This window comes from Zymoseptoria tritici, chromosome 10, assembly GCF_000219625.1.
Source record: "Zymoseptoria tritici IPO323 chromosome 10, whole genome shotgun sequence".
NCBI classification, from domain to species: domain Eukaryota; kingdom Fungi; phylum Ascomycota; class Dothideomycetes; order Mycosphaerellales; family Mycosphaerellaceae; genus Zymoseptoria; species Zymoseptoria tritici.
In genome coordinates, this window is record NC_018209.1 from 1279251 (window position 1) to 1293176 (window position 13926).

The 13926-nt window shown below is 53.7% G+C and overlaps 4 protein-coding genes across 4 annotated transcripts; 2 read left to right on the plus strand and 2 right to left on the minus strand.

Moving 5' to 3' along the window:
* Positions 1–2092: 2092 nt before the first annotated feature.
* On the minus strand, positions 2093–3091 carry MYCGRDRAFT_111124 (uncharacterized protein; the record flags this gene model as incomplete). The annotated part of the gene is made up of 2 exons (XM_003849000.1): positions 2093–2323; positions 2401–3091. 2 exons carry the CDS (start codon positions 3049–3051, stop codon positions 2093–2095), a joined length of 882 nt encoding a protein of 293 aa, XP_003849048.1.
* Positions 3092–3782: 691 nt separating this feature from the next.
* MYCGRDRAFT_96361 (uncharacterized protein) lies at positions 3783–5556 on the plus strand (the record flags this gene model as incomplete). The annotated part of the gene is made up of 2 exons (XM_003848909.1): positions 3783–4188; positions 4541–5556. 2 exons carry the CDS (start codon positions 3783–3785, stop codon positions 5554–5556), a joined length of 1422 nt encoding a protein of 473 aa, XP_003848957.1.
* Positions 5557–6905: 1349 nt separating this feature from the next.
* MYCGRDRAFT_96362 (uncharacterized protein) lies at positions 6906–9935 on the plus strand (the record flags this gene model as incomplete). The annotated part of the gene is made up of 7 exons (XM_003848910.1): positions 6906–7073; positions 7315–7833; positions 7894–8233; positions 8373–8445; positions 8729–8913; positions 9059–9679; positions 9772–9935. The coding sequence occupies 7 exons, from the start codon at positions 6906–6908 to the stop codon at positions 9933–9935; spliced, it is 2070 nt and encodes a 689-aa protein (XP_003848958.1).
* Positions 9936–10547: 612 nt separating this feature from the next.
* MYCGRDRAFT_96363 (uncharacterized protein) lies at positions 10548–12250 on the minus strand (the record flags this gene model as incomplete). The annotated part of the gene is made up of 4 exons (XM_003848999.1): positions 10548–10820; positions 10876–11013; positions 11695–11955; positions 12014–12250. 4 exons carry the CDS (start codon positions 12248–12250, stop codon positions 10548–10550), a joined length of 909 nt encoding a protein of 302 aa, XP_003849047.1.
* Positions 12251–13926: the final 1676 nt, after the last annotated feature.

A 13926-nucleotide genomic window follows, 5' to 3' on the forward strand; every position in this document is an offset into this window, starting at 1 on the left:
AAGTGGAGTGCGTTCCCGTTTTCTCTTTGATCTCGTTGTTTCACCGGGTTTTGGTCGTGTGCTGCTCGGATCTTGTTCATCGGTGTTCACACCGGTAAAAGACAAGGAAGACTCTGGGTATAAGACTGTATTCTGATATACATTGGAGAATTTCTCTTTCTGGCTGGACTTCTCCTTGCGAAACATCCATTCTTACAGTAGTTGAGTGGACTGAGGCAGAACACTCCACTCTGCAACCCTGGTCCGACTTCATCGTCACAACGAGGCTGAGACATTGCGAGTCCTTCTCCGAACGATCCGGTCAGATTGGCCCTTGCATACAACTCAATTTCAGCCTCTTCCGCCGACGTCTTCAAAATGTCACGTCCTTTCTCTCCTACCGATATCCAGCAAGCGAACGGCGTCGACTTTGAGCCGCCGCCAATCACCAGGAGAGCAACCATTGGAGATCCAGTCGGCGACAATGCCGTCGCCCGGCAGAGGCGAAAGACCACAGTTACAGCTTGCGATCGTTGTCGAAGAAGGAAGATCAGATGCGATGGCGAGAGACCTTGCCATACATGCAATCGATTTGGCGTGAGATGTTATACGACTGAACACAGGAGGGAGGGGAGGGAGAGGAGCGTGAGGTATCATCTGCCATATCAGTCGGACTGGTGATACGTTCCAGCTAACATGCCAACAGCAGCACCGCTGACACCGCAGCACTGGCAGATCGAGTACGACAGCTCGAAGCGCGCCTAGCAGCCAGCGAACAACAAAGCCTCTCCTCCAATGGCAATGTCTTCGATAGCAACCATGCCAACCAGACCGGACCACCAAGCCTCCACATCGACACCACCTTCAACTATCCAGACCTCATGTCCGACTTCCTATACACAGACGACATGTCCTACGACGAAACTCCCATGACCGAAGACCAAGTGGGCCTCCTCGTACCCACCATCCAAATCACCGGTCCACACGGCACAGCACCACCTTCGCCTTCCCTTCTGTCACCGAACTCCCCATCTCCGAGTCTCTTCTCAGGAACATCAAATGCTTCAACACCAGACATGCTCGCCACAACTTCCCCATCATGGGCACACTTCGATACTCACAGCAACAGCAATAGCTCCGCCTTCCCACTCCTCCATCCGTCCCCAACCCACTTCGACCGCACACCACCAATGTCCCAATGGGCGGAAGTCTACGACCAGACGGCGCACCTTAAAGCTCCCGGAACTCATTCCCGCCGCTCATCTATCTCATCTTTTGGTGGACTACCTGAGTCGTTCTTCGGTATAAACCTCGACTGTCGAAATGGCTCTCCTTCTCCACAGCCGGACTGGTCCCAAACCCTCCCATGCCAGCAGCAACAACAAGTCCCTCAAAGCCAATCCTTCGACCTCTCCACGTGCTCAGCGCATCAAGATTTCGCTCTCTCCAGCCCCTCGCTGGGACCCCACAGCCGCGTCTCGGCCCAATCACAACCAGCAACGCCGAGCTCCATCCTCCCCTCAAAATCCGAAGCAGACTTCCTCCTCACAAACCTCTTCACCACCCACCCTCTCCCCTCCTCAATCGAACCCACCGCCATCAAAATCTGCTTGGAAGCAGTCTACAACCCCACTTCTGCCTCTACACACACGCTGTCCACTTTGACGCCGTTCTCCCCGCGCATGGCGAGGTTATTGGTACATCTTGTGTTGACGATCGGATATGTGGTTGTGGGGAACGAGGAGGGGGCGGAGGGGTGTTATGGGGAGGTGGTGGAGGGGTTGAGGGAGAGGGGCGTTTGGAGGGAGGGTGGGGCGGGGGTTTTGAGGGAAATGTTGGGGCTTTTGGGGGAGGTAGGTGGTGGTGGGGCATGAGACGAAGGGGTTGAGGTTGTATCGTGGGTCGTGTGGTAGTCTCACGTGTGTTGGAAATGCGATGGAGGGGGATTCATCGCCGTATCAATAGCATGCAAAGCCGGAGATCAGTTTTATGTGATCTATTGTTCGGACTTGTATCGCTATACCGTGCCCTTCCCATGCAGTCCTACGCCGATCCAACACCAAAACAGCCTTACATCAATGCAACGCCAAGTCAACCTCCCGTTTCATCTGCTCTAAGCATGAGCCAACAACCATCCTCCATCGATGACCAGCGTGCTCCCAGTGATATATCCGTTCGTCGCAAAGTTGAGCACGGCTTGAGCGTAGTCTCTTGGTCGACCTGCTCTGCCGAATGGGATCCCCCAGCTGCCCTTGAGGTCGCGGAGGACTTCCTTGTCTTTTCCGTCTTCGCGGGCGATGGGGGTCATTTCTGAGGGGAAGTAGCCTGGGGCCAAGGTGTTGACCTATTGTAGATGAATTAGTGGTGGCTCGGTCAATAGAGGTGTCGATACAGCAGGCTTGTAGCCATAGGAGAACTCACCCGTACTTCCAACCCAGGCCTCTTGAAGTCCACAGCCAACTGCTCCGTCAAAGAAATCGTTGCTGCTTTCGAGGCGTTGTAGCTGAACTGTCCGTTCTGCGACTCCTTTGTGATTCCGGAGATTGATGAAATGTTCAAAATTGAACCCGCCTCCTCAAAACCATTCTCCCTCGCCGCCACCAGCAACGGCAAAAACGCCGCCGCTGTAAAATAATAACTCGCAACGTTAATCTTGTAGATATCCGTCCAGTTCTCAAACGTCTGGTTGCCCATCATCTCCTTGGAAATCTCCTCTACACTCCCCGTCGGCATCCCCTTCGGCCCGTAGTTGACGCTCGTCTGCCCGGCGTTGTTGACCAGCAAGTTGACGTACTTCTCCTTGGCTGCGATGGTGGCTACGCCTGCGCTGATGGAGTCCTTGTCGGTGCAGTCCATGGACACGGCGTGGATGGAGCCTCCGGCGGGTGTGGAGGAGAGTTCGGCGGAGGCGAGTTTGTCTGCTCGTCGGCCGGTGATGTAGACGCGGGCTCCGTTGGCGGCGAGGGCGCGGGCGGTCATGAGGCCTAGGCCGGAGCCGCCGCCGGTTACGATGCAGACCCAGGAGGTGAGGGTGAAGAGGGAGGAGGCGGTGAGGGATTCTAGGTCGGCCATTTTGGAGATTGCTTTTTCTTCTGGACGTGATTGTTGTTTAGACTTCTGGCTGGTGTTGTCCTTTGTCAGGTTGGGGGAGAGAGAGAGAGACTGACGGAGAAATCGTTTTATATATGTGGTATATGTGTTGACCGGGTAAATGCAGCGGCTTCTGACGGTGCACCGAAGGCCGATTGACGGAGAGATCAGCGCCGAAGGGAAAAAATGGTGAGTCAGCCGCTCAGTCAGCACGTCGATGTCGTCCCGTTCAAATCTCTCGAGCGTCATTTTCATCTTCCTTGCAATATCGACCTTCATGTTCTGCCAACGACTTGCATTCCACCCTGGAAGATCGCGAGTCGCACCATGAAAACAACGGCAATCTGAGAAGTCACAATCGGCGCAGACGCTGAAGAACCATGGCAGCGGAGCAAGGCTTTTCGAACAGCAGCGACCGGGAGGTGTCACATTTGGCCGACCATGGATGACTTTTGCGTTGAGAAGAATTTGTGAGTTTCGTTGTTCCGGTGGGTGAATTTCCCTCTATCGGTGTTTTCAGCCTGGGTGGACCACTCTTTTCGCCATCATTTCCGTGGAAGCAACCATAATTTTTGGCCAAGACAACCCACGGCCAGATCAAGACCGCCAGATTTCCGTGCCCATCTTCGAATTCATTCTCATTTTGCTCTCATCCCTCTCTTCTTCCTTCACAACTCCCCTTCTCAATCTCCAAACACCCACCACCAGCAAAAATGGCCAGCATCGCCCAACCCATCATCCGCGGCGACTTCCACCACGACGGGTACCACCTCCTCGTCAACGTCGCCGGCAAGTTATATTCCCGAGCTTGCGAATCCGACATCAGAGCCTGCCTTTACGGCTGGCAGCAAGATCGCGCGGCTTCCTGGTGGGAAGCGCAAGTCGTCCACTATAATCTCCTGCGAACTAACCTCAAAGACATGTGCAAGTCTCGACTGTGGGAAGCGATTGAGCAGGGCGGGCTGAAAGCGCAGCCTGCGAATGTTGCTGAGATGGCGGAGGAGATGAGGAAGGAGTTTGAGAGTGCTGTGCGCGAGGCTGGGAGGCTGGGGTTTCCGGGTGCGGGAATGTCTGTGAGGCCAGCGAAGCGTGGACGTTGTGATGAGGGGGCGGAGGATTGTGCGAAGAAGACGAGAGTGTTGATTTGAGGGGTGGAGCACGAAAAGGCTCAGACGGTGCCAGGTCTTGAGGCGAGTCAGTCTTGGGGAGAGTGTGAACCCAGACGACGTGGTGGCTAATATTCTTCTGCAGCTATTCTCGGCGAGACATGATCCTGATGCCCTCCTGTTGGCCGCCCACTGATACCTCCTGGCCGCTTTCGCTTTCCTCCAACCTTTCCTTTGCTATTTCATTGCATTCTCACCTACCCTTCATACCCGACAAGGATCACAATCGGCGTTCACAAAAATGCTTCTTTCCCGCACGCCCATCGTTCGGGGTGCTTTCAAATTCGACAAAGGAAGACTTACAGTCAACGACTTCTCTCGCGCCAACATCGAAGAGATTGTTCACGCGCTGAAATACGGATGGCCAGCTCGGTCCAAAGAGCTGAACACTATGGCCGGGTGGAAAGCTCAGCTCATTCATTACGGCCTCTACGATGATTCCAAGCATGAGCGACCCGGGTCAAAAGCGAAACTCCAATTGGCTTTCCACGAGGCTTTTCCGGAGCTCAAGGACCAGCCGAAGCATCTGGCTTTGATGGAGCAGCAGATGAAGGAAGAATACTATGCGACCGAGCCAGCTTCGAACAAGGAGGAATTGTCGATGGTACCTGTCAAAGATCGTCCAGCGCAACAGCACGCAGCGCCTACCGAGCAGCCTCCCACGATTCATTATGCAGCGCCTGTTTACATTAACAATGGTCCATCAACATATAACAGCCAGTCGTCTCAGCAGCCTCAGTCGCAAGTTCCTGCTACAACGTCGCCAGAGCGAACAATTTGCTCCGACATCCAGCCATCTGTTACTTCAGTCCAATGGGACACTCCCACACAATCGCATCCAACAACTCCAGCTCACCCTTCCATTGCTCCGATCCAACAGGACAACCCCATACAGGCGCAGCCAGCCCTTTCAGTCATCGCCTTCACAGGACAATGTTCGACTTCCAACCCAACCGGTGTCCCACTCTCCACAGACTTCAACATGATCCTTCAACAGGACCCTGTGTCCAATCAAGTCCTTGCTTTTTTCCAAACGCATCTCGGTCGCGGAGCATTTGCAATGCCCGACTTTCAGCCCGAACGGTGGTATGCTGTCGACTGGATCGCGGACCATGGCGACACGAACACCTCGAGAGTTGGCCAGATCCTCGTGTGGTTCGCGAAGGACGGCGCAGTGCATGGCGAGGTCGTTGACCTGGACGACAAATACAAGAGGGTCGATCTCTCGATGCAGCAGGCGGCAGAGGTGCCGAAGAATCCGGTGGACTTGGGTGTTTTGAGGAGGGCGTGCGAAGACTTGCGGCGTCTGCGGGCATGCTGAGGGAGCCGAAGTGCTGGCGAGAAGATTTGTGACTTCAGGAAGCCTGCCGGTTGATTCTCTCCCATACTTAAGATGTCCTCCTCTCCACTGATCCAACCACCATCCTCATCATTCAGCTACCTCCGCTCCAGCATACCACAGCAACATATCAAAGGAACAGCACTTCCAAGCCATTCAATATTCAACTCTCCATCAAAATTGTCCAGCTCGCCCCCACTCCGAGGAACTGATCAACACAGCAACACGACAGCGGATCAACAACTCGACCAGACTTTTCTAAAACACTCCTCGTCGCTGATGGACCTGAGGATCAGTGCACGCCGTCCAGAGCGAAGCCAAATTCGGGACGATCTTCGAACGCAGGTGTGCGCACCTCGTCCTCCGCTACTACAAAGCAAGCGTCGAGCCGACAATACAACATCGCCACAGCCCCACGTACCCCAGTGACACCGTCGTCCTTCCGCCATGGTTCGAAGGCTCCCACGCAAAATACATCCCTGACAGGCGATGAGACGTTGGCTCTTCTCATCGAAAGCTTGACGCAGCACGAGAGGACTATTTCTACCCTCAGCACTCGCTCTACATCGGACTTCGCGAAGGCTCCGAGCTCGATCTAGAGGATGTTGGTAAATGGTGGCATGGGGGACAAGGTCGGATTGGGATTGAAGGCGGAAAGCGGGACGGCGGAGAAGATGGGACGTCACAGATATGTGCTCTGGTATCGAAGACATGACAGCGAGAGCATGGTTATGCTGAGGAGGCCTTTTGTCGAGCGTGGAGATGCCGTTGTGTGGGCGAGAGAATGGGTAATTGTTCGTCGTTGCTGAAGATATTTGTAGTCTAGTATTCATGCCTGAGGCATCCGATCATTAGTCACGTGATTCCACCAATTTCCGGACTTCCGTCGTCTGTCGTCTTTCCTTTCCTTCGTCTTCCTCTTCGTCTAACATAACTCAGCCATCAGATCTCGAATCATGATGATCGTGACCGACAAGCAGGTCACACATCAAAGGCGCTCGTTATCATCTCAATTCGAATGTCTCAGTCGGAGACACTGTTGATGAGCACAACGTGGCCGTCTCAAGATTGTTCCAATGGGCTGTCTATGGCCAATTATGGAAAGCAGTCGGCTGAGACTCCTCGATGACCAGGTCTCACGGTGGTGTTCAGTGGTCGGATGGAGGCAGCTGACGTTTTCCACAATGTACATCCGATGAATGACGGACTTCGACACAGATTGACTCGCGAAGCCACGATCGGTCTTCAACCTGGAAGGAACTTGCACTTCTGGCTCTTCTCGAATTCGAATTCGGTGTCCTTGAAGGGAAGGTGCTGATCGCTGCCCCAAGATGGAGGGCGCTGACCATTGTTTCAAGACGGAGAGCTCAGCACCAGTTCAGACGGTGCACAGCGAAGTGCGGAAGGCTTTAAGGCTGAGACTGCATGTCAAGTCGGTCTCCGAGTCAATCGGGAATGATATTACCATGGCGGCTGATGTCTCGCAGCTCGCATCCGTGGTAAGACAGCTGGTTCGGCTTGCCACGAAGCCTTGCTATATCTTTCCTGCCGTCCTCCGTTTTCTCGATATCTCTTTCTATCAAATCACACCTCATAACACAGATCCCATCTTTCAGAACGCTTCAACAATCACGGATCAATCCACGCTCTGCCTCATCTGTCTCACCTGGTTCAACTGCTTCAACTGCTTCAACTGCCTCGCCTGCCTCAACTGCGTCAAATCGCTCTGAACCATCCCAGGCCGTCCTACGTACGATGTCTCGAACCACCGACCTCGACGTCGACAAAGTACTCCGCATGCAAGGCGGTGAGCTCCTGGCCAGTGGAGACGAAATAAGCTGGTATCCTCGCGAGGACATGACTGCGATCAAAGAAATCCTGCAGGGACGATCAAAGAACAAGCCTTGGGATTGGTGGAAAGCTCAGGCCATTCTGCACGGGGTCGCTCATCAATCCGAGTACCACAAAATGGGAGAGCAGTGTGCGGGCGGGTTCCAGTCTGCACTTCGTCAAGTGATGTATGGGGACGAACCACCATCGCCTATATTCACCACGAGAGATGGGAGACCAAGAACCGGCCCTCACTACCACGCACCTCTTCCACATCGGGACGAGCCAAATGTCCCTCTCCACCAGCTCTTCGGAGACATGACTCCAATGCCGATATCATGCCCACCCTCGCTCCCCGCGAACTTCACGAATCACACCAGTAACAACGAGCCAGGAGCACAAGTCCAACCATACACCGCAACGTTGTCAGTAGGAGCACCATATCCCCAATCAATGCTCGACTCGCACCTTTGGAAACATTTTATACAGGACCCACATCCACCACTGTCAGTCTTCGAATTCGATCTAACACTCACGCTCGACAACACTACGAACAAAGTCTACGGTGTCTTTCGAATTGCAGCCATCGAAGGAGTATTCGTCATCCACAAATACGTACCAAATCAAGATTGCACCTTTGGCTACTGGGCCAAGGACTTTCAGATCAACAAGTCGAAGACTGGCCTTGGGGTCTTGACAGTGTCTGGCCAGGACGGGATTGAAGGGGATTTTGCGAACTTCAGCGAGGACGGGAGAATGGTGACATTTCGGGCGCGGATGAGTTCTGACATCAAGGTCAATGAGAGTCTAGAGGTGTTAAGGCGGGAATGTGCGCAGCCGTTTTGGTAGAGAAAAGCTTCAGAGCGAGAAACTTACTGGTCATGTTGGTCCTGGGCCGGCCCCAGCGACAAGATCTGTCGCGATTGGTCTCAATCACCCTCTCACTACCCAGCCGCTCACTTTTCCAGTCACCTCACTACGCGATCAGACGACCTTGAGCTCGGCCTTTCACTGCCACGTCGCACATGACCCGTTGTCGCCGTGAGTGCTTCAACCATTTCAAGCGACCTACGCACCTCCCTCGCAACAACACCCTTCCGCGACAGCCACCAAGAGCGACTTCCGCGCCATGCGCGGTCTGGACGCCTTCCCTCACCCACGCTGCAATTTTGGGGAGGCGTCGCAGGCTTGTTTACGCTCTCACCTTCCAACCCGATGGACACTTTCTAAGGAGCTCCGTCTTCCCTGGACTTTGACATCATCGTCTCAACAGCAGCAAACAAGCATACAGCTCCACCACTACACCGCTTACCACTTTCAACAGATCCACCACAGGCTTACCTGAACATCCGCTTGCTTTCCAGGCGAGTACCTCAGCTTCCTGTCCCTCCTTTGCTGCGGAGCTGACATCTTCATCAGCAGACTTCGAGAGCACTCAGGGACGACATTCGCAGATCTCGTTAAGTATCGTCCGTCGCAGAAAAATCTGTGCTTCCGATCCTACGCTCGGTATGTCCATGCTCGTCTCTGTCATCTTGCTCTTCCAGTCTGATTATATCGTCCGCAGGAACTGAACCTCTACCGCCTGCACTTCGCACCTCTCTCCCGATCTCTTAGCGCTCGATCACACTTTCTCTTCCACTCTAGCTTACAGCAGCAATGGCCACCAACCGCGAAAGGGTCATCGACGGGCTGCTGAGCTTTCAAGGCGGCGAGGTGCTGGTCCAGTGCGGCAAGACCAAACTATTGGGGCGTGACACGCTTGAAAAGATCAAGGAGCACTTGAAATGCAACGTGGTCACTATGGACGGCAAGGCCGTGGATGAATGCTACTATTGGATGTCTCAGGCCATTCTCTGGGGTCTGCACGACTATATGCCAGGGAAGAGGAAGACCAAGAACGATTACAAGATCTTGTTCTGGGAATCTCTCCACACGCTGCAAGATCCGCGTCCTGAGCTGGTTAAAGTAGAACGAAAGATGAAGAAAAAGTACTACGCTAGCCCGCTTCTTACAATTACGCCGGAGGTACTAGTTACTATTAAACAAGAGCCCTTAGAGATCGACAGTCTGGAATCAACGCTGGACGTATTGGAGATCTCGAGCATTAAGCAGAAGCACGACGGAGCACATCTTTCATCCCTATCGGCCCAGAAGTCTCCACATGCAAGCCAGGGCTCTACAACCTCGAGAGCAGGAACGTCAGCCGCTGGTTCGGCTGCATCATTGCCAGACAAGCAGCAATCTTCCTCGACCAAGCACAGTTTACCAGGCAGTAAGCGACCATCAGTGTCGAATGAGCAGCCATCTCTGTCGAGCAAGCAGCCATCCTCGTCAATTGAGCGGCCATCCTCATCGAGCAAGCAGCCATCGTCGTCGGAACAACGGTCGTCTGTATCGAAGACTCGGCGATCGTCCACTCAAACCAACGCACCCACCTTATCGACACACATGCCTCCTCCTCCGACAAAGGCGAAGCAGCAGAAGTCCGCACGCCAGCATTCGATCCGGATCGTCGATCCAAGCCCTGAGCCGTCGCTTCTTCCAGTTGGTGGCGAGTTGATACACAAGACTCCAATCCCGCATGGAAGAGCGAAGACTGCGAAACCAGATGATCGGTTTTACTCGGTTACATTGTCTTGTCACTATGGCTCCTTCAAGGGACCCATCGTTTGCTCCGGCTCCTCGGAGGGACCCATCGTTTACTCCGGCTCCTTGATCTTGAGCGTCCGCGATGGGGGCGAGAGAGCCGTAGGCCACATCTCCTGGCCTTACCGTGACATCGTCTTTGCGCTCCATAGACTCACGTACGGGGAATGGATCCGATTTTGTTCGGGTGACGTATGGTCGTCGGAAGACGGGTTGTCATGCATAAACCGAAGTGGCCGACTCAGAATCAACCAGGATGACAGTATTGAGGTGAAGTTGCACTGGGCAGGGGAATCTTTAACAATCTACGAGGGCATGATGGTCCGGGATGGTGAGGTCTCGAAGAACTCGTTGCGTTTGATGGAGATGCACGAAGAAGAGTTGCTCAAGTTGGCCGCACAGCTTTCGGGGTGAAGTTGGATCAAGCAGCTGTTCTGAGATCAACATGGATAAGATACATATGCAACAACAACGAGCTCTCCACGGTTCACCACTCAATAAGAATACTCATCCGGCGGAATACTATCCCTCCACTCCGTCCACTCCCTCAGCACGTCCCTCGCATCAAAAAGCGGCTTGTTCGCCTTCTCCACGTCCCCTCCAAATCCGGACTCTTCGAGCGTCTTGCACAGACTCTCCAGCGCTCTCTGAGCCCTGGGAGCGTCCCCTAAGAAGGAGAAGTAGTAGTACTTGTCAAATGTGCAGGCTTTGGGGCCTTGTTTAGGTGCAGTGGGCCAGGTTCCCCACATGGGCTGCCATTTTGGTTCCTGTGGGGAGCGTGTTAGTGAGGTGGTGAGAAGGGGAAGGGCACGGGAGAGGTACGTAGTCTGGTTCGAGGGGAGGGTAGAGGTATGGGAACATTTTCTTCGGAGTGGCGGGTTGGGATGGTTCGTGGGTGACGCTGTTATCGGTTGGGAGGGTGGATTTGGGTGCAAGGGGGTGGGTGAAGGTGTCGTCTTTCTGGGAGGAGTTAGGGTCATGCGTAGGCTGGGAGGGAAGGACGGGAGAGAGGGGTACCACGTTTAGGAAGGCGTAGTGGGCGACTGTTTGGTCTTTGGGGAGGGGGGTCTTGGTGGGTAGCTTCTTGGTAGTTGGCTTCCCCTTGGTAGTTGTGACTTTCTTGGTTGTTGGAGTCTTCTTGGTAGTTGCGGCTTTCTTGGTTGCGGGTGGACTTGGTCATTTTGTCCACCTTCTTGACTGTGGCTTCAGAGACGGTCTTGTTGCGAGTGCTACGACGGGGTGTGACAGTTGGTGCCATGATTCTTTCGTTGCGTTTGTGGAATGCTGTTGGGTTGAAGATGGGGGTCGACAGCGGATGGCTGCGAGAGAGCTGATAGCCTGGAGGAAACCACGGCGTCTCCTCAAAGAACATGTGATCTCTTTGTGCTGCTTTCCGGATGGGGGAGGACTGCTTCGAGATATGACTCTCTTTGTACGATTCACCGGAAAGATCAGTGGACGTTGGTGTTGCGAAATGCACGCTGCGATCGTTGAGGCTGCACTAAGTGATCGCTATGACTTCCGCTGGCCGTCAAAGTGAATCAATAGAGCATTGCCACTCTTCCATATATCACTGTTAAAACTACACTCCCAACAACCCCCTCACCCCCAACCGCCCTCTCACTTCCCCCCTCAACAAACAATCGTCCAATCCCTCCACTCCCTCAACAAATCCCTCGCCTGATACAACCCCTGATTCCCCTTGTGTCCGTCATTCACCTCCTCCAATTTCCTGCACACTCCATTTAAACAGTCCATCGCTAAATACACCTCTCCGATAGCGTTTTTCCAATAGTATCCGGCGTCGATGCCGGCTGAGGCATCGGCGTTGGTCCAGAATTTGGGCATGGGTTTGGTGCGGCCGTTGGGTGGGTCGGAGAATTTGACGTCGTTAATTGTGGGCTGGAAAGGGGGGGTTTAGTGGTGCTGCAGAAGAGGGCAGGGAGGGAGGGAGACGTACGTATCCGACGAACTTCGTCTTCGGCTTTGGTGTGGGCTTGGACTTGAGGACCTTGGTTTTCGGAGTAGTAGTGGACTTGGCCTTGGGTGTAGTCTTGGACTTGACGCTCTTGGACTTGATGGTGCTCGGCGGAGGACTAGCGAGCTTGAGAGCTTCCTCTTCTTCCTTCTGCTTCTTCAGAGCAGGTGCTTCTTGAACACGGGTACTGCGACGGACTTTGGGAGTAGTGGGAGCCATGTTGTTGTTCCAAATTGGAAATACCGAATCGGTCGGTCGAAAGAAGTCTCCGTTTGGCGGGACGTAGTGAGTGGAAAGATTCGCCAGGACAGCAGGTTTAATCAGGGATGTATCTCCAGGCAACAGAAGCTGTCTCTTTGTAATGAATCTTCCGAAAGCGGCAGAAACCCTGCAAGTCGACTCTCTTTGTGCAATCGAAGGGGTAGGGGCCTCGCTGCCAAAAGTCGCTTTGATCGAACATTGGATTGTAAAGTGCCTACTACCTAATCCTCTATGTCAGACCTTTGGAGATCCAATCCACCTAAAGCACGGTCCCCCCCCAAAAACATCTCCTCTTCCCAACCCTTCTCCTCCATCCGATACAAACCAATCTAGCACACACACATCATGCAATAGTCCAGCCATCCTCGAGTGCGTCTTCCGCTGGACGTTCGCCCTTCTTGCGAGGGAGGTTCCACCGAATCGAGGTACCGCTGGACGGCCTCCGCCGACAGGCGCTCATAAAACCTTGATACTCAGTAAAGCCTTCGGACACACGTCACCCTCGTGTTCGGGAGGTGCTGGGGTTTTGAGCCTTTCGTGACTTTCTTCCCCGTCTTCTTCTTCGGAGCGGGTTGTGCTGCTTCCGCTCTGGCGACTTTGGCGGCTTCTTGCTTCTTCTTGAGGATGGCAGGGGCTTCTTTGATGCGAGTACTGCGACGCAGCTTGGGGGTTGGAGTTGGAGTTGGCCGAGGGGCAGGCTTGTTTTTGATGCCTGCACGGCATTCCCAATCGGCCATCGTTAATGCTAGACGCCGGAGGTTCGAAGTTGAAGCCGCGCGAGCTACGGGCTCGAAGTCTTCTTCACGTTCTTCTGGGGAAAAGCGAAAATCTCTCATTGTTGATGTTGGAGAGAGGAGATAAGAGTGATGGAGATCTGGAATGCGGTGAAGGAGGCAGGCCATTCATGGCATAGAAGTCGTCTCTTTGTGCTAGCCATCCGAATGCGGCCAAAACGCTTCAAGTCGACGTTCTTTGTTACATCCCAAGAATGAGCTCGGCTTTGAGAACATTCCTCGCTTTGACTCGATGTTGTATTGTCCAATTCTTTCTTCCCCCGTCGAAAGACATCCTTCCCGCAGCCACTGGACCCTATCTCCTTCGTGGCCCTATCGCCTCACCCCGTCCGCATTGTTCTCTATACTACTTCCAAAAGTAAGTCTCTAAACGTCTATGTATACTATATTGGCCAACAAAGCTAAAGAAATAGGAAGAAGGGAAGGTATACACTCGTGAAGGGATGACTTGAAAAGTTCCTGCTTCAAGCACCTATCTTAAGTCTACAGACTACTAACATACTTGAACCCCACAATCCTCTCCACCACGCCCTCCAACCTTTGCATCGCGTCGCGAAGCTCCCAGAACCCCCTCCGGAGATCGACCACGTCGTGGTAGCGCTGTGGGAGTCGGCCCGGCACGTCGGGGATTACTGCTGGTCGCTGTAGTATTCAGTCAAATTTGTTAGCGATGGACTTTCTCGACGTGGTTGGTCTTTTCGCAATTCAGGGGAACCAAAGAACTTACGCGCGGTATGATGAAGGGACGACCGCTTTGGATTCCCGTGAACCCCTTCAAGGGACGCTTGGGTTGAGGAGCCTTCTTCGTGACTTTGAGTTTGGCGGCTTCAGCATCTTCTT